The sequence below is a fragment of the Pinus tabuliformis genome, chromosome 1_2, assembly GCF_031772625.1.
Source record: "Pinus tabuliformis cultivar Carrire ecotype Pingquan chromosome 1_2, CPIR1, whole genome shotgun sequence".
NCBI classification, from domain to species: Eukaryota; Viridiplantae; Streptophyta; class Pinopsida; order Pinales; family Pinaceae; genus Pinus; species Pinus tabuliformis.
This window is the reverse complement of record NC_142298.1, coordinates 262,851,786-262,872,884: the sequence shown is the minus strand read 5'-3', so window position 1 is coordinate 262,872,884 and position 21,099 is coordinate 262,851,786. Positions and strand designations below refer to the sequence as shown.

Here is a 21,099-nt window from a genome sequence, read left to right as displayed (position 1 = left end):
AAGGGTTGTCCTCAACTATTGGGTTGCTTTACTACTAACCTACATTCCCCTTTCCTGATGACACACTTAACATTTCTATCCAAAGGCATCAAATACCCTCCCTCAAGCTAGACTTTGGGTCAAGCCTTTGAACCACCTCAAGCCTACCTATCTTTGGCACCATGTTACAAATTGGATATACTAAGGATTGAACCTTGACCCTGTTCTTTGTTGCTTGGTTAGTCTACTACTAAGCTACATGCTCCTTTCATGATGGGCACACTCAACAGTTCAATCTAAAGGTATGGATTACTATCAAACCCAAGAAATACCCTACACTAAGCTACAAGCTCCTTTCATGATGGGCACCCTCAAGGATTCAATCTAAGGGTATGGAATGCTATCGTACCCAACACATACCCTATGTAATGTCCTAGGGCTATTTTTTTCCTCCTAGGGCTTCTTATTTCACCTAGGGTATCCAACAAAATTTTAATAGATATTTATGCTTTTTACACAACAACAAGCATGTCTTCATAAAATACACAAATTATTCAGTAATAGGTAGGAAAAACTTATTCAACAATAATCTCTCAATTTCACAATGAAAGAGATTAATTGTCCAATAAACCAATAGTAGACTCTCAACCAATACAAATCCAATACTGTCTGCAAACAAGTCAAATTTACGCACGAAATTTGGACCACTTGCTTAATCTACTGACTGAAGGACCACCTACAGTAGGCCCAACTATTTGTAGTTGTGGCATGTGATATAGCGATGGAATGAAGTGGGGATTAGGGGAAGGATCCAGGCCACATGTCATGGTACAAGGGTAGTTATAATGAGGGAAGCCCACACTTGGGTATATGAGTGTAGGAGGGAGCAAATCGTGGTACATGAGTTACCTCGACCTTTGTTTTCCACCCTTCTTCATATGCCTTTTGCCTTTGATTTTTCTTTATAACTGGTTGGGGCTCCAGGGGATGATAGCATGAAGTGTAGGATCTAACAGTAGATATCCCCTTTTAAAGTGGGGCAGTTCATTGCCCACCAGGGGTTGGGACAGTGATGGGTTCCTTAGTGTGAAGGGGGCTCATCTAGGGCCCATAAGAACCAGGGTGATGGCCATGAATGAGGGGTAGAGCTCATGTTTGGCTTTTGCCCACATGCTAAATTTGTATGTCCCGGCCATCTTTTGCATTTTGTGGTACATTTCCTGTTGTAAGTGGCCAAATTATGCTTTTTCCTTTCTTTTTAGTTGCATCAACCTCTGGGCATCATTCTAGGCCTGACCCAAAGTGTGGACAAGGGGAGGGGGAGGCTAACCCTATGTGGACCCAATGGACACATGTGGACTCGGATGGGAAAAGTGATGAATGGGGTTAAAATGAGTAGAGGGGAGTGATGTATATGGTGTCAGGAAGCGCATCAGCAACCAAAATCGAGATTTCCCATGTAGTGCCATCCCTAAAGCTAATGGCCAGTAAAGGAGATCCCACGGGACTAGGATACAAGGCTAACTACCGAATCAGGCAGAGGAGACAAGAGTACAAACCTAGCCCACTCTTTCCACCGAATCCCCCCACCAATCCATGCCCAAAAGTGTCCATGATAAGTAAACAAAATTACTCAACTAAACCAATGAAAAGTCATACCTTTGGGGTCGAGAGGCCCACCTTCAAACATGCGATCATAACAGATGGGCGAGGGACCACAAGGCTGGCTTGGGTGGCAGAGAAAATGGCACATCGAGCTATTTGGTGGCTGCCGGCTGAGGACCATCTTGGAGAAATTTTTTCTCCTAGGGATATCACCCACAAAGTGGTGGGTAACATCTGGCTCCAACTGGGACATGATCTCTCTGGAGAGTGCACAAATGTACTTGAACGGGGAGGTCATGAGAACTCCAACAATCTCTTGGGTCTGCAGACCTGTCACCTGCACATATCACAAATCAAACACACAGGGCAACATGCTTTCGTGATGTCTCAAGATCGCACATGCTTATATTAGGCCACTAAAAATCAACCAGTAAATAAAATTAAAATAAAATTTCAAATGCATTCTTAATCTAAATGCAACCAATCTAGCATGATAATATCATATGATGTTAATGAGGAAAATCAGTATGCAATGCATGCTACCTAACATGCATATTACATTGTACAAGTACTAAGTGTAATCGTAGAGCCAATGCAACCAGGACATCACCAGATCAATATAAAAATACTTTGCCCAATGATTACTTATGCAACAAATCCAAAAGCAAGGATAAGAACAATCATATGGAGGGTCACTAGGGCGGGAGGTGGAAAAATAGAAAGGCTACGCATGGAGGATCAGGAGAGAAGAAAGGATAAAGGGATGTAATCTAATCCACAAGATCCTCTCTTCCAACCAAAAGATCGATATGTCAACAATCAAGCTCATAAACTTTTGATGGATGGCAACTTCAGGCATATCACCTCCATCATGGTCTTTATCATTTATGTCATGCTTCATGGCCACCATAAGGTTATGATTAGTAGGAAAGGGAGATTGATGAGATGGAGAGACACAACAAGCAGGTGGCCCATGATGATCACACTTAGGAGATATGGAAGATTCCTCATTATTAGTGATAATGTAAGAAAGGTTGAGGAAAGGGTCCACATGGGACTCTACTACAACCCTAGGATTGTGAGGAAAAACAAGGGTCCTATGGATATCTTCGTCATCAGTGTCATAGATAGGGTCCTTGTTGAAATAGACCTCCCACTTCCCTTCTTGAATAAGTAAGTAATCGTTGATATCAATGTTTGAAGGGGCTATGGGATCACCTTCTCCAAGGTCTTCAAAGGGTAGATCATCAGAGATAGTATCCTTGGAAAAGGTAGGGTTAACCTCAACTTCACTCTCTACAGTCTCACTGCCCCTATCACATGTGCTTTCAAAATTATCATCATCCCTATTTTCATCATGTGGACCTAGGGAGGACCCTCTTTCCTGCCCATCATCTAGATTCCCAAGGTGATGATGATGCTCAATGAAGGCTTCCTCTTGAATGTTTAATGCGGGGCACACTTGAAAATGTCTAAGAAAGCCTTGAAAGAACTCTTCAATGGATGAGATGCTCCTAGGTTTGTGATTATGAAACCATGAGTTATGACCATGGAGAGAGCTCATGAACAATAGCATAAGGACATCGTGATATACCACATTCTCCTTTGAAGTGTGTGAAATAAATTTTTCTACATGACGAATTGCAAAGAGTGGATCACCATCAAACATGGGCACCCCATGTACCATCCTTCCTGTGACATGATTAGGGTGCCCAAGGATGCTAGTGATGTCCAAAGATGGGAAAATCATTAAAGAAAGACATCCTATTGAGATATACATGAGATTATGTAGGAGTTGCTAGGGTGAATTTAAAGATGCCTAGAGAAATGCTTGCTCCACCATACAAGCATTGACATTAAAGTTCAACAAAGAATCAGGGCTTCGTTCTTCCAATGGAGTTGCCAAGAATGATGTATCAATATTGTCATATAGGGACAAGACACATGTTTCGTGTCCCCGGCAACAACGCCAAAATGTTACCGCTCAAATTAGCAGGGGTCTTAGGAGGGGATCCTATAGAGAAACTACTAGGTCACGGGGGAACAACAGAGCGATAGCCCACTGTCACCTCAGCTAAGGCTCCCTGCTCTTTACGGACTTTCACCGATGGGAGGAGTCCTGATATGAAAGGAATCACAAGGGTGAATAGATCAATGAGTGGATGGAATGTGATTCCTAGGGCCTATTCACAAAGGAGACTCAATTATATGGCTTATTTGCTTAAGAAGCAAGGTGATGGGCTCTCTAGGAAGGGCTAAGAGGATACTTGAGTCTAGGTTTAGGGGATATGCCTTGACAAGGGGTTTCCTAGACTTAAGGATCCTAATGAAGAAATGGCTTCTAGGTAATCCTTGTGGAATTTGAGTTGTAGATTTGTGGGACCACAGAGAAGCCAAGTGTACTCGAACTAGGTCAAGGATACGGAGTTGATCAATTAAGGAGGGGCTTGACCCAATTAGGGAAGAGAATAGGATCAAAGGACTAATTCTGTTCGAGATTTTGAATGCAATGATCCCAATTAGGACACTAACCAAAATCAACGTAGGGCAAGAATTGGTCTTGTAGCTAGGGTTTGCTGTATCTCGGGATTCCACCGTCAGATTTTCCTCAAACTTGGAGGACCTCTAGAGCAAACTTTAGCGCAGTAGTGGACCAAAAATCAAGGTGTTTGGATGGCTAGAAAGTTATTCGATTGATGCCCTAGGTGACCCTCTAGGGTTAGACCTAGAAGATGGAAAAAGTGAAGAATAAAGATAAGTTTGACCACCAAAGGGATATGAGGATCAATGCCTTATTGCTTGCGCTTAATGGAGTCAAGATACACATAGATTGAGAATTTTTGTGAGCTAAGGAGCCCTAATTGATCCTCGCTAGCCTCTCTAAGGGCAACAACTAGCTCAATAGGGATTTATACTTTGCAAAGGAGACAAAGTTTTGAGGTCTTTCAACCTAAGAGGTGCCTCTAAGAACATTCATCCAATCCCTCAAAGATCAATGCATGCATTTAATCACTTATTCAAGGTCCTAGAAGAATTTCGCATTACATTAACCCATACAAGAATAATGATAACAATATACATGCATTTGACAAGTAAGATAACAAGAATAGCATAAAAAATTTGACTTACATGAGAGAGAGAGTATATCCATTTATCAACTTTGCATTAGAAAGAAGCTCCAAAGACAATAGCGAAAATCCAAACATCATAGTGCATCAAGAAAGGTCCAAAAATTGATACCAGCGAAAAGTGCAAAAATCTCTCAAGAGATACTAATCCATTCCAAGTGATGATGAGAGGTTAGAATGAACCTCTCTCATATTTATACAACTCTAAAGGGGATTCGATTTGCCTAATTGGCCTAATTTAGCCCCAAATAATAAAATAATACATAATAATGACATGACTTGGTGACAAGCCCACCAAGATAGCTCAATAATACAAAGAATAGCCTCTCAAGAGGGCAAAATAATGAATATGACGAGTCGTTGGGCCATTGAGGAGGCCTAATGGAGTCCAAATGTGCCAAGTTGAGTGAAAAGGCTCCAAACATAGTGGACAAGGGGTTGGCCCCTTGTTTTCCAAGCAAGTCACATGTGGTGCTCCCAAGTAGGTGTGGGGGCACATTGACATCCCCATGGGTCTCCAAGTGGATCGATAATGCTTGTAAACCATCTGTAAGGGCTAGGATGTTGACATAAGCCCACCCTTTGTCTCCTGCAGTGAGACACATCCTCTTCTGGACCCTGGAACATCTGCCAAGTGTGGTACATGTGTGGAGCTGGTTGGGCATGGTGATCCAAGTGCATCATCCTCATTCACAAGGTGGAACACGAGAAATCCCTGAATGGTGCTATGTTGGAGGCCCATGGCTCTCAATGCTCACCCTATAAGTGCCAATGTGACCCTCTGGAGGGCATGGATCCCATATAGGGAGACCAAACCCCAAAATGGAGACCCACCTACAATCCCGCATAAGATCTAATGCGTCCCCTTGCCCTCCAATACAACAAATCATTAGAGTAATCGAGCAAAAGAGCTTACAATTCATGGAATCGAGTGGGCAATTCATGGTGGCATTTCCTTCCATAGTGGGCTTTGGCATGTACAGGTGTCTCCAAGATCAATAAGGGGGTTAATCAAGGACCCTATTAGGTGGTTTCAACCTTTAAAGGGGGTGACATGTCCATGGTACATCCATCAATGGGTAGGTGGCATGTGATATCAGGGGAAGGATCTAGGCCACATGTTATGGTACAAGGGTAGCTATAATGAGGGAAGCCCACACTTGGGTATATGAGTGTAGGAGGGAGCAAATCGTGGTACATGAGTTACCTCAGCCTTTGTTTTTCCACCCTTCTTCATATGCCTTTTGCCTTTGATTTATTTTTCTTTATAACTGCTCGGAGCTCCAGGGGATGAGAGCATGAAGTGTGGATATAACATTAGATATCCCCTTTTAAGGTGGGGCAATTCATTACTCGCTAGAGGTTGAGACAGTCATGGGTTCCTTAGTGTGAAGGCGGCTCATCTATGCCCCATAGGAACCAGGGTGATGGCCATGAATAAGGGGCAGAGCTCATGTTTGGCTTTTGCCTACGTGCTAAATTTGTATGCCCCGACCATCTTTTGCATTTTGTGGTACATTTCCTGTTGTAAGTGGCCAAATTATTCTTTTCCCTTTCTTTTTAGTTGCATCAACCTTCGGGCAGTGTTCTGGGCTCGACCAAAGGTATGGACAAGGGCAGGGGGAGGCTAACCCTATGTGGATGCGCTCAAAAACAGACCAATTGTGCTCACAACTTGAAGCATTGCAAGTTTGACTGAGGACTCTAATTGCAAACCTTTGCAATTGAGGACACTGGCCACCAAATGACTCCCACCAATGTGCTGCAAAGAAAAAGACATTAATTAGTAACTTAGTTTATAATTTGAATTGTAAAGAATGTAAACAATTTTAACTTGAAAAGAAAAACAAATTGGAAATTGGAATTGCTTACCTGGTTGGTCCACATCTCTTGCCATCTTTGCCAAGTTTTTGCCAAAGGTACCACCTGCCATAGTGAAAACAGTAAGTTGTCTATGTATTTCCAACTGGTCTGCATGGGTAGGGACCATGCGCTCCAAGCAATCAATCAATCCAGCTCTGACCTCCCCATCATGCAGATCTCCTAGCCGATTTTTATAATGATACTTTGGGTTCAAAAAATACCCAGCTGCATGTATAGGACGATGGAGTTGATTGTTCCATCTGTTATCAATGATCTCCCATATACGGCCATATTTAGCTAACCTGTCCTTGTAAGCTGCCCGTATCTGCTCCTTTGCCTGATCCATAGCCTCATAAATTTCGCCCATGGCCAATTTTGCCCCATCCACCAGCCTTAGCACCTGAACAAGGGGCTCAGTAATTTTCACAAGCTCTACAAACCTTTTCCAAAAATAATTGCCCAACACTTTCTTTTTGGTGTCTTTTCCATCTTTTCTATGAGCCCACCGAGATTTAGACCATTCTTCAGAAGAAAACATTTTCTGCAAGTTTTTATGTTGACCATTTAGACATTGCAACGTGAGGAAGTGAGTTGCAAATCTCGTAATTGCAGGCCTAACAAGCTTTTTGCCCCCAATGTTTTTCCTCATTAGGCTCAATACCCATGAGTGGTTGTAAATGTATTTTGTAATGCACTTGGCATGCTCTACAATGTTTTTTACCCACTCCACTTTGCCTATGTCCTCAAGCATGAGACCTATGCAATGTGCAACACATGGAGTCCAAAATATGGTCTTATATTTGGACTCAAGTATCTTTCCAGCAAGAACATAGTTTGAGGCATTATCGGTGATGACCTGCACAACATGCTGCTGCCCAACTTCCTGCATAATGTCATCTAAAAGCTCAAATAGAAGGGTTGCATCCTTCACTTTATCAGATGCATCAACTGGTCTCAAAAACATGGTTCCTTGAGGGCAAAAACTAGGAAATTAATGATAGTGCGGTTCTTTCCATCGGTCCATCCATTTGACATGATGGAACAACCTGTTTTGAGCCATGAATCTTTAAACTCAACCAAATACTCATCAATGGAAGATATCTCTTTTTGCAAAAGAGCTCCCCTCAAGTCATGCATACTAGGGCCTTTGAAGTCTTTTCCTGCAGCTATAACAGAGTCCCACATAGCTTGGTAATAAGGTGAGCGAGCAGCATTAAATGGGATATCTGAATCATACCGCCATCTAGCAATGTATTGATGAGAAGCTTCTTTGCTTTGTTTTTTCCAATGTTGATCCAAAGTGGGTTGATGACTTGGCTGGGAGGAAGTGGGATTAGAAGAGGCAATGTTGGCAGAAGATGAGAAAAAACTTTGGATGTTTGTTCTCTTTGTTCCTTTTGATGGTTGGCCACAAGAAGGATGAAGATAATGAAAGGGGTCATTGGTGGATGGGATAGAAGTCGAGTCTTGAATCTCATAATCATCATACCCACTCTCTTTCGTGGCTTCTAATAATTCCCTCTTCCTTGCAATGTTATCTTGGATGACCTTCTCCCTAGCCTTATCCTCATTAAACTTTTCAAGCTTGGAAATGCATTCTGCCCTAATAGGACCTAACACTGCATTTGGTGCATCACATGGCTTTACTTGGCCTCTTACCCCAGCGAAGTGTTGTTTCAATCTAAGAATCCCCTCACCTCCAATAGATTTATGGCATAATTTGCATATCATTTTTCCATCAATTACATCACAATGAGCCCATGCACTGTCCTTTCCTTTTGGAGCCATGTTTGCTTGAAATAATTGCAATTTGCAAAGAAATCTGCCATTTAAAAAAAAATTGCAGCTAAGCAACATGGAAAACAAGCTAAATTTAGGAAAACAAATGCACATGCAAGCTACAAAATTTGATAGCATAGAACTAGAGATTTGACAGCATAGATGATAGAAGTGAGAAGTTTATAAATTCATAACACATAAAAAAATTTAATTCATGGACAACAGTCAAATGAAGAATTTTCAAGTGAAAATCCTTACCTGGAAATGCAAACTAGGTTCCTTATCCTCCTCTTGAAGATGCCAATTCCACTGACAGCTACAAACTATCTCCAAAATAGCTCCAACTCCAACTCCAAGATGACTACTCCAGCAAAAACTCAACACTCTCCAAGCTCACAAACAAACTCACAAACACTCATAAACACTCCAAATCAGATGTGTGAGACAAATGAGAGGGAGAGGGGCCTCTTAAAGGCTTGGAGAGGGTGTTTTTGGAGGGAAAGCACACTTAGTTTCCCTCCAAAACCCCTAAACCTCATTGAGAAAGGCGCTGAGTGGGGCCTTGGTGGGCATGGCCGGTAACCGGCCGGTTAGGGCCATTTTCTCGCCATCTAGCCTCTTAAATCGCGTTTTTGCTCTAGTTCCAACTGGTGGGCCTGCTAACCGGCCGGTTAGACCAGTAACCGGTTAGCTAGGCCGGTTTTTAAAACTATGGTCACAACAACAAAAGTAGAAATTGGAGGAGGGCCAAGTTGTGAAGGGTCAATTTTTGAAGGTTGGAACCAAGGGAAACCCTTTCTGGGTTTTTCTAGGTTTTGGGCAAGGATCACACTCCTAATTTTATAGAATTTTTTGGGCAGATCTAAGGGGTCAAATAGGGGTCCCAACTTAGCTAGCAGCTAGAGGAGCTAAGGGGAATTTGGGCCAAAATTTCGAGGTCAACATTTGGCCAATTCCTTCGTGGGTTTTTCTGGGTTTAGGCCAAGGAGCAAGGAGCTGAAATCTCATAATTTTCTGAGCATGGGAAGCAGTGATTCCAACCCTTCAAAGTCAGCAGACATAGTAGTTTTCTGGGGCAGCGCAGTTCAGTTTGGTGCAGCAGTTGTAGCAACCTTCAGTTCAACATTTTCTCACCTGGGTTTTGTCATGCTTGTCCATTGAGACAAGCCCAGGTGCACCATTCTATTTTACTATTGTATTTGCTCCAGTGTTGATAATATCGGTATCGGGAAAATATCGGCGAGGGTCCGGAAAATATCTTATCGGAAATATCGGCGAAAATATCGGCAAATATCGGCAAGCATAAAAAATGCATAATATATTCATTTTTTTTCAGATTTCTAAACATATAAAGCAATAACAACATGAACTAAACACATTGGCACATAAATATGAAGAAAACACTGATATATATGATGTCAAATAGAAATGATACATCAAACTTCAAAGGCGATACCAAATCCTGCTGATCCCTGATAGTGATAAATTGATAATTGTCCAATCAAGGACTCAAACAAAAATTAAAATAGCATCACACATCCTGCTGATCCCTGATAGTGATAATTGTCCAATCAAGGACTCAAACAAAACAACATCACATATATAAAACTTTAAAAGTATTTCATCATCATGAGTTATAAACTTATATGTAGCAAAAGTTGCAAAACAAATAAAACTAGCAGCTATCTATCTGAGACCATTGGCCTCTCCCTAGCAGCTTTCTTTCTGTCTTGTTCAGCAATTGCTTCACGAGCTTTTTGTATAACCTCTGCACTAGAAACCATACAAGGCATGACATCTGCATCATATGCAGAGAGTTTACCCAGATGGTATTTCAATCGTGTAATCCCTCCTGACATCTTGGTCCCACACAAGTTGCATGATATATATGCCTGATTTGCCCCACCAACAGCCTCCCCATACTCCCAAAATGGGTCCAAAGCTTTTGGCATATTTGACATTTGTAGACTTGTAGTGAACTAATTCAAACCTAGGGCACAAAAAAAATAAAAAATTGGCATTAAATGAGTATAACTATACAGTGCCCAGCAAACACTCAAGAAACTATTTTAATTTTTAAAGCAACATCTTCATGTTCAGAATTTAAACAACAAAAGCAAGCATAAAAAATGCATAATATATTCATTTTTTTCAGATTTTTAAACATATAAAGCAATAACAACATGAAATAAACACATTGGCACATAAATATGAAGAAAACACTGATATATATGATGTCAAATAGAAATGATATATCAAAGGCGATACCAAATCGTGCTAATCCCTGATAATTGTCCATTCAAGGACTCAAATGTGGAGAACCAATACAAAATAACATCACATATAATAATAAAAGTATCTCATCATCATGAGTTACATGTAGCATAACAAATAAAACTAGCAGCTATCTATCTACTGCCCTCTCCCCCTTTTACGGGAAAACATGATGGGCTGTTTGTCAGGCCTGCCCCTAGTAGTAGAAGGCCCTGACACTGCCTCTGCACCTAATGTCAAATAATGAGTGATAGGCATGGAGCTATGCTCTCCTATATCTATAGCAGATGGTGTTGATGCTGATGCTCCCGCAGTGTCCTCCTCCAGCTCCTCCTCTAAGTGCTGCTGCTCCTCTGACTCCGAGTCCTCCTCTTGCTGCCCCTGCTCTAATGGATCATCTGCCACTGGCTCCTCCAACCATGAAGGTGACTCCTCCAATATGGGCTCCTGAGACTCCACCCTCCACGGAGACAATACATCAATATTGTCTAAGGAAATGGCATCTGGATCCACTGGTGATTCTATTTGCCTCACTCGAAGTCGGATGTTGTAATGCACATACACCAAATCGTTGAGGCGTGCGAACTCCAACCTGTAAGAGTGTCAAAAAAAGTAATGAGTCTTGACTCTTGACTCTTGACACTTGAAGGTCATAAATTAAAAATTAAAAATTACAATAAGTGTAATTGCTCAACTGAAGGCTTGAGTTCAAAGTTATACCTGTTGCGCTTTTTGGCGTGTATTTTCTCAAATACACTCCAATTGCGCTCACACCCTGAAGAGCTACATGTTTGACTCAAGATTCGTATAGCCAAATTTTGCAAATTTGGTACCCTTGCACCATAGCTTCGCCACCAAAGATCTACAACAAAATAATGAAATAAAAAATTCAAAAACTTAAAAGTTAAAACATAATTAAATTCAAATTTCTAATTTCTAATGAGTGATGACTTGTCACTTACGTGGCATGAAGAGGGCCCTTCCCTTAATGGCATCATCAAAGCCAAATAGGCCAACACAATCCTGATAACTATGTATCTCGCGCATGATTTTGCAACGAAGCTCAGAATCAGGTACCATCCTCTCAATACAGGGATGGAGCCCTTCCATCACCTCGCCATCAAAACGAAAATTGCATTTGTATGCAAATGCAGGGTTGAGGAAGAGTGCTGCTGCATGAATGGGTCGATGAAGCATCCCTGTCCACCGACTATCGATCACATCCCATAACATCATCTGCCTATTAAGGCCAGCAGAACCCTTGTCTGCATAATAGGAACGAATGGCCTCCTTGGCCCTATCCATGCCCTCATACAAATAAGGCATTGCAGGCTTCTCTCCATCCACCAATCTAAGAACCTTTACTATAGGTTCGCTAACTGCACATGCTTCTTGTACTCCACGCCAAAATGTCTCAGAGTACACCATTTTTTCAATGGCTCTCCCATCAGGTCTCCTGCTGTATCTACAACCACGCCAATCATCAGACACAAACATTTGCTTCAACTCGAACTGACATCGAAGCAAAGACTGGAGAGTAATAAAGGTTGTGGCAAAACGTGTGATGGCAGGACGCCGCAACTCCTTGTTTTTAGTGTACCTCCTCATAAGGCTAAGAACAAAAGCATGGTTATAAATAAACTTGGGGATGCTCCTAGCCATATCAACTGCCTCCTTGATGAAGGAGAGTTTCCCCATATCCTCAAGCAACAAATCAAGACAATGCGCTGCACATGGAGTCCAGAACAATGTGGGATGCCTCTCCATAAGCATTCTGCCGGCAGACACATAATTAGCTGCATTGTCTGTTACGACTTGCACCACATTCTGCACACCAATCTCCTGAATGAACCCATCTAACAACTCACATATCGTTGCTGCATCTTTGATATGTTCTGATGCATCCAACGATTTAATAAACATGGTACCTTTAGGACAATGTACCAAGAAATTTAGAAGGGTCCTACCCTTCCTATCTGTCCAACCATCAGACATCACTGTGCATCCAGTGACTTCCCATGTCTGTTTCAACTCCGCCAATCTAGAGTTGATGTCCTCTTTTTCTGCTTGAAGAATTGGCCCCCGCAACTCCTCATATGTGGCACTTTTGTACCCTGGGCCCACAACAGCAATAGCATCACACATTGGTTGCCAAAATGGATTGGTTTTTGTGATGCTGAGAGGTAAGTCGCTCCAAAAAATACACCTCCCCATGACTCTATCTGCTTCTTCCTTCTCCTTTTTTTTATAAAGCGATTTTATGCCAGGTTGTGCTCCAGCTCCTGTTCGTGGAACAAAAAATGATGACCTCGCATTCACACTAGCAGTAGCGCTAGCATGTGATGGTGTGCCAGTTGTGGAGCCCCTCCCACTAGGGCCAGTAGGGCCACTACCCTGAACATCAAAATCAGGAGAAGATATCCCAAAAGATCTACCTGCACGTTCAGCTTTGTTTCTTTCCGCCTCTTCCTTCTTTCTGTCCTTTTCTTCAATTGCCTCAAGAGCTTTTCGTATAAGCTCCGGACTAGAAACTTTACAAATGCCAACATCATGTCCAGGGAGTCTAGCAAGATGGTATTTCAGTCGTGTAACCCCACCTGTCATCTTGTCCCCACACAATTTGCATGAAAGATATGCACGATTTGTCCCACCATCAGGGATCCCATACTCCCAAAATGGGTCCAAGTTTTTTGGCATATTTGTATTTTGTAGTGGGCTAACTCAAAAGGAAACCTACAGCACCAAAAAAAATTTGGAATTAGTAACTTAATAACTTAATAAGTAATACGAATTTACGAAATTCCATGGGTGCAGGTCTCAATATCAAATCCTCATTCTTCAAAGACAAATGGACTAAACTTTAACAAAGTTCTACAATCTGCAATCTTCACACAAAGGACCCTAGTCAAGCTATGTAGAAAAGAGTCAAAAGACATTAAAATCATAAAATATAAATGTATTCAATAACAGCGTTAGAGGACTGCGATTTGGCAGGATAATAAAAGCATTTATATTTATGCTTCTAATGTTGGCTTATATGCTATCTTCTGAGGATAAGCAACTGTTGGGAAAGATTTCAATATGGTAGAGTGGGAGGGCAACTGTTGTGAAAGATTTCAATATGGTAGAGTGGGAAGGCAACTTTCCTAATCTCAGGCCAAAACATGGGATTATGCTCCATCTATTCTTCAGCTTCTAATATTGGTTCACTAACAATCTTTCTGAGGCTAAATGAGTGTTGAGAGGGGATTTTAATAAGGTAGACAAGTAATTGTAGGAGGTGAAATAAGAGTTGATGTAAAATAAAATCAACACATCAAGTTTTTAATGTGAATTGCAGCCATAAACATCATGATATTGGAGGCTTCTTTACATGGTCCAATACAAGAAGGCATCAGGAAAGACTCAAGAGTACTGGCAAAACATGACGTGTTAACTTTTAAGCCCCCAAAAAAGGATTAGTGTTTTCAAGAACTGAGAACAGATTTGTTGATGTTGGGTTGGATGCTACAGGGTTTGACCAAATTCTGTTGGTTACATGCATGTTGAGACTCATGACAGTGTGACAGTAACCTCATAAGGCAGTTACCTTTGACGGTGACTTTGGCGTTGTGTTGGTGACTTGAAGGCATGATTGTGTTCATGGCAAGAGTCCTTGATGAAGGATTATGTCAGTGACCTGTGAACTGGGTAGCAACCTTCTATAACAAGATCTTGATGAAAGTAATTAATGGCAGCATGACAGCAGTAATCTTGACATAGTGACCTGATGACTGTAATGAATCAATGATAGTTGTTGTGACATGACAGTGACCTTGTTATAACTTGCATAGATATAAGGCTTTGGTTGAAAGTTGAAAGAGTAGCATTTGCCTATTAATCCAAGATCCACTCTCTATTTGGAATCTGAAGCTCAAGAAAAGAATGACATATGCACTCGCTCTAGTATGCATTCGCTGTAGTATATATTCCCTCGCTCTAGCATGAAAAGAAGTACAGATCTCTGAAAACAATGATGTGCGAAATATCCAAAAAGACAGAAGATTCAAACCTGTGGAAGCCTACTTCTGAAAGATCCGAACTGAAGCACAGTTAGTTGTGACAAAGAGTGGTATTCTTATTCTACTGGAGTACATTTCCTCATTGCTAGTCGTTTAAAGACCAACTCCTTGAGGAATTACATTATATTCATGAAATCCGAGTTTTTAAGGCTTCACACATAGAAACAAATTTCAGTGGCATCTTCTATCTATACGACTCAAGTTCCTAAGATACATATCTCTCTGTAATAAGAGCTACAGCATAAGGACCTGTGACAGTGTCTTGAGGTAATGGCAGAACCAGAACATGTAAGAATTTGTGGAAAATATCCTATTAAAGGCATCAATGATGAATCGATGATAATAGTAATTACCATACAGACAGTGATCGACTCTCCATGGCACATGCATATAGAATGACGTGCATACCTGTAGGCTGGCCGCTGTAAACCCTCCTTCGCAGCCAAAGATCAACTTCAAACCCTCCGCACTGTTCGCACTCGCAGCGTCTCGACTCTCCAGCTCACGAAAATCAAATGACGCCCTTACGGTAAACAAAAACCTAATTTATAAACTGTGCCGGCGATATTCACCATCGTCGCGCGATTTTTATAAAAATATCGCCGATATCTCGTATTTCTCGCGAGATTTTCGAAATGAGAAAATATCGCGATTTTTGCCAGCCGAAATTTCGTTTTGATGAAAATCGCGCGATATTTACGAATATCGCCGAAATATCGGCGATATTATCAACACTGATTTGCTCCTAAAGAAGTAATAAGATGGTTCAACAGTTCTCTATTTCTAGTGTTTCCATGGGTGTTTAATGTATATTTCGTTTTTCTGATTGCTGGATTGTTTGCATGCTTTGTATATCACTTACATTCCTGTTTAGGAACATTACAGTGGTATTAGAGCCATAATCTTGGCTCAGCCTGTGGGAAAGATTAGAATCAAACAACATGGCAGTCACCTGGAATGAGGTGGTGAGGATACAACAAATGATGATTGATGTGGGGAAGAAGTTGATTCATTCCTCAGTTGGGAATCCGGACATGATTGCAACTGATGTGGAGTTATTGGGGGAAAACTAGAGGGCATACCAATCATTGGGTTATGGCATTCAGGCATCCCTCTCTTTTTGGGAATTCTGTGAACTAAGGGGTATGCACAAACCAATGGAGATTCAATGGGATTTTGCAGGGATGATGAGAAGTATTAAGAAAAAAGATGAAAGAGTAGTTGAAGGGGCCATGGTTGGCAAAGAGATAATTGAGCATACACCCATTGATGAGGTATTCGGGGTTGTGACCGAGTTCTTAGGTGATAACAATGCACCACAGGTTGGTGAGGTGCCGGAAGACAACTCCATTGTTGTTGAGGAGCCGATAGGTAAAGTCTCGAGATCTATGACGGAGTTGCCAGACGACAGTCGGCTACAGCTGACTGGTGAGTAGATCGTGCATATTGGGTTGTTTATGGAGTAGTCGAAGGCTCAAGTCGAGCCCGTGATGGAGGAGGATGTGCAGCCATCCCTTGGGCTCTCCATTGATGAGGGGCAACATAGAGGCCATGCGTTGGGTTTTCAGCACAGTTCATTTCAGAGGCCAACTGGCGGGGTCTATAGCGTGATCAACCCACCCTTAAGCGTTGGATTGAGGGAGGCCGGGTTGTCTTGACATACCCGAGGGGGTGGACACGTTAGCAGGACTGAGCTGAGAATGATACCACATCAGCTTGGAGGGCTTGTTCCTGAAACAAAGGATTACACATTTGATCTCTCCTTTGGGATTGGATGGCGAGAGGTACTTAGCTGGTACTCGATGGAGCAGGTTAGGCGGTTGGGTACATCCATGGCCACATGTCAGCAGAGGCATTGAATTACCGGAGGGACTTGAAGGGAGGACTATTTTTGGGATCCAAGTGGGATTTTCATCACATCATAGAGCTGATTGGTGATGGTAGTAGCTACGGGATGGGTTTGATGTTGATTTGGGGTAGCATCGGATGTGCTCTAGCCACGAAAATTGGTGGAGAGGCTAAAGCACATGAGATCTCCAAGACCTAGAAATGGTTTGGGCAGAATCTAACCAGTTTGGGAGATATTAAAATAATTAATATTTTTAATGGAGTTCCTAAGTCTAAACTTAGGAAAAATAAAATATTAATGTGAATTAATATAAAATTGGGTTAGAATGGTCCAAAAGTCATGGATCAAGCCAAATCTAATCTTAGCCGTTGATTAGAGATTTAATCTCGGCCGTTGATGGACCAACAAGAAAAGTATAAGAGGAGGCTTGAGGGTCAGTTGGAGAATACACCAAGAGAGATCAAGAACTCGATTTTCTGGGGCAGGGTTTGCTGAGGAAATTGAGTGAGTGATCAGAGTTGTAGCTGAGGGGCAGTGAATACATAGCAGAGAGGCAGAGTTAGTACCGAGAGGATCAACACAGAAGCCGGGAGAGGTTGATGCAAAGCCAGCTAGAGGCCATGCAGAGGCAGCGAGAGGCCACGCAAAGGCAGCCAGGAGCTGCGCAGAGCTAGAGAGGGCCAGCGTGTGAGACACAGAGGCTCCAGAGGTTGACGCAGAGCCTCGAGAGGCTGACGCTGGGCCAAAGAGGTTGACATTGGGTTGATGCTGGGCCAGAGAGGCTGACACAGAGCCTAGAGGCAGCGTTGGGAGAATTTCGTGGGACAAACTGGGAAATGGAGAACCGGATAAGGTGATGCAGTCCCTATCAGAGTGACGCAGAGCAGCAGAAGCTTCATTGTTGCTAAGGGATCGTTCGTCCGGTGATTTAGCCAGAATATCTGTCTCCGACTGAGAGGTACTATTGTCGAGGGCATTCTCTGTTGGGTGAGCTATTTCTGGCACCCAGGTTGTATTCTGAAACTGTATAATAATAAAACCCTCTGAATAGCTGCACCGGTTTTCTTGCATTGGGTTTTTTCGGGGACATTAGTCCAAAAACAATGGTGTCACTTGTGTGCTTGCTTACTTTCAGTTGATGATCTGTATGTGTTGATACTATACTTGTATTTTTTTTCAGTATTTACATGGTAAATAATTTGTTAAGTAATTGAACAAGTAGGAAGAAATAAATCAGATAGTACAGGAAGAATTTCTAACGGGTTAAACTTAGAAATTCCAACACGGTATCAAGGCGTGGTTGCAGATCACAGGATAACTGAAGGCATCAGCCGAGCAGAGCAGCAACAACGGAAACAACTATCTTGAGTGACAGAAATTGTTCCAGCGGAAACAATTATCTCGAGTGACATAAATTGTTCCTAGCAGAAAGCAGCAAGGAAGGGGTGACGCAGAGAGCCTGCGTCATTAGTTCAAGCCAGGAGGAGGATCAACGCTGAGGCAGAGAGGAGCAGACCTGACCTACGCAGTGCCCTCTACAGGTCGAACCTTTCGGATTGGGAGGAACTGTGGGCGGCTCTTCGTCAAGAAGAGATCAGACAGCTAACCAAGGCAGGGAGTAGCGGTAAGGGGGTCAGAATCAAGAAAGAGGAAGAGGAGGATGCTGCTCTAGCATCTATGGGAAAGCAGGAGAAACGAAAGAAGAAGGACCTCTCCAAGGTCAAGTGCTTCCACTGTGGGGAACTGGGTCACTATGCGAACTAGTGTCCAAGGAAGAAGAGCAAGGGAGAGGCTTCTGAGACCAAGGCAGCGCCAGCAAGGGTGGAAAAAGAAGTGGAGATAGATGACGACTGTGCCATGAGTGCTCATGCGCCACTTGAGAGGAAGTGGGGAGACATCGAGCTGTAGTTAGACGGACTACAGGCGATGAGGGGCATGTTCCTCGAGGTATCCAACCTCTTGGATTATACCTTGCTACGGGAGCCCCGAAGAGTAGTAGGACTGGCCGATGTCGGTAGAGATGGATGTGGATGGAGTGATAGAGGGTGCTACAGTGCAGGAGTCTCGGGACAGCGTGAGGCAACAATGAGAGATGCATGGAGTTGTTGTAGCAGCGCAAAGGTCAGTAGAGGGAGCACTTGTCAGCAACAGAGGGAGCTTCAGCATCGGGAGTGTTTCTAGCTTGACAGAAATGTGAGAGTTGGGAGGATTAGTTACTTACCTCTCAGTAATTGAGTTGCAGTGCAGCGGTTAGCAGTGGCAGTGCTATGGGCAGCACAATATAGCATGATGAGAGGGGATGCAGTGCAGATGTAGTAGTGGCAGTGGCAGGGCCATGGGCAACAACACGAATGCAGAGGGAGCTGCCAGACACATGCAGCAGGGGGAGTGGCAGGGCCATGGGTAGTAGTACATGATGCAGCAATGCAGAGGATGTTGGGCAGAGAGGCCTAGCATCAGCACAGGGACTGATGCTAGATGATCATGGTGATACTCAATGAGGAGTATTACTAGAGTACAATCCTCGCTAAGAGGGAGTGTTGATTTGTGGTAGCATCGGATGTGCTCTAGCCACGAAAATTGGCGGAGAGACTAAAGCACATGAGATCTCCAAGACCCAGAAATGTTTTGGGCAGAATCTAACCAGTTTGGGAGATATTAAAATAATTAATATTTTTAATGGAGTTCCTAAATCTAAACTTAGGAAAAATAAAATATTAATGTGAATTAATATAAAACTTGGTTAGAATGGTCCAAAAGTCATGGATCAAGCCAAATCTAATCTTAGCCATTGATTAGAGATTTAATCTCGGCTGTTGATGGACCAACGAGAAAAGTATAAGAGGAGGCTTGAGGGTTAGTTGGAGAATACACCAAGAGAGATCAAGAACTCGATTTTCTGGGGCAGGGTTTGCTGAGGAAATTGAGTGAGTGATTAGAGTTGCAGCTAAGGGGCAGTGAATACATAGCAAAGAGACAGAGTTAGTACCGGGAGGATCAACATAGAAGCCGGGAGAGGTTGACGTAGAGCCAGCTAGAGGCCACACAGAGGCAGCCAGAGGCCACGCAAAGGCAGCCAGGAGCTGCGCAAAACCAGAGAGGGCTAGTGTGTGAGACACAAAGGATCCAGAGGCTGACGCAAAGCCTAGAGAGGCTGACGTTGGGTGAGACGCTGACGTTGGGCCAGAGAGGTTGACGCGGAGCCTAGAGGCAACGCTGGGAGAAATTCGTGGGATAGACTGGGAGCTGGAGAACTGGATAGGGTGATGCAGTCCCTATCAGAGTGATATAGAGCAGTAGAAGCTGCATTGTTGTTGTGGGATCATTCATCCGGTGATTTAGTCGGAATATCTGTCTTCGACTGAGAGGTACTACTGCCGAGGGCATTCTCTGTTGGGTGAGCCATTTCTGGCACCCAGGTTGTATTCTGAAACTGCATAATAATAAAACCCTCTGAATAGCTGCACTGGTTTTCCCGCATTGGGTTTTTCCGGGGACATTAGTCCAAAAACAACGGTGTCACTTGTGTGCTTGTTTACTTTCAGTTGATGATCTGTATGTGTTGATACTGTACTTGTATTTATTTTCAGTATTTACATGGTAAATAACTTGTTAAGTAATTGAACAAGTAGGAAGAAATAAATCAGATAGTACATGAAGAATTTCTAACCGGTTAAACTTAGAAATTCCAACATTTGACGCTTGATTGCACCCACATTTTCAGATCTCCATCAGAATCCCAGTCAGCACTAGTGACGGGATGGTTTGATAGGCGAGCAGACAGATTTCATGAGTTGTCTTGTCATATTGACGGTGCGTGGAGTCACAGGGTGACTAGCTTACTTTGGTAGGAGTTGGTAGGAGGAGGTGGCATCGACAGGTTATCAGACATGGCATTGTATGGAGAGAGTGCTCTCTTACTAGCATATGGGATGCAGGGACTATTGAGGATAGGTGCAGTAGTGTCATTTCCGTTAGCATGTGGGGAGTCAGGCCGCTCAGGTCTTTCAGAGTAGATGGGGGGATGTAGCCCACATCATGGAGGGTGTACTAGCAGAGAGGTCAATATTTTGGCCCATGCAGGATACTATATGTTACAGGGTGGTACGACAATGGGTAGTGGTACACAAGACTACACAGAGTTATGTCATAGCGTCCAGTGTTATGTAGAGGGATGCAATCTGATGCATACAGACCCAACGTTAGGCCATAACATCCAGTGGTGTGTGGGGCTATGGAGCGAGGAGTAGGGGCTTGCAGAGGAGCATGGAGATGCAGGGTGGTGTGTCATAGTATGTTGGACTGCACTGTGGAGTGGGAGTGCCTCACATCGCATTGAGTACATGCGGGGAGTGACAGGTACAGTGACACATGCAAGACCCAGGCTAGTACACGATGGCATAGCCATAGCCGAGGGTATCTGGCAGTGTACAGGGGTAGGCCATGGAGTACAGTGGCATGTCCAACTGGGATGATCGGTGGCATGCAGGGGTGTATAGTGCTGCACAACGAGGTCATGGAGTGTTGCCTCCAGGGAGACCCTTAGACCAAAACACTGGGC

The 21,099-nt window shown here is 43.0% G+C and overlaps 2 protein-coding genes across 2 annotated transcripts in view; one reads left to right on the top strand and one right to left on the bottom strand.

The window, feature by feature from the left end:
- The window catches only part of LOC149205358 (uncharacterized), a 95,047-nt gene that overhangs the window by 14,191 nt on the left and 59,757 nt on the right, over positions 1–21,099 (top strand). The window lies entirely within an intron of this gene.
- The window catches only part of LOC149205359 (uncharacterized), a 51,466-nt gene continuing 40,756 nt past the window's right edge, over positions 10,390–21,099 (bottom strand). Inside the window, exons 3-4 of the mRNA XM_089396042.1 lie at positions 11,349–11,524; positions 10,390–11,220 (exon numbers count right to left, since the gene is read on the bottom strand). Coding sequence (XP_089252168.1) covers positions 10,767–11,220; positions 11,349–11,524 — 630 coding nt within the window. The 3' untranslated portion in view covers positions 10,390–10,766. The remainder of the gene's footprint in view (positions 11,221–11,348; positions 11,525–21,099) is intronic.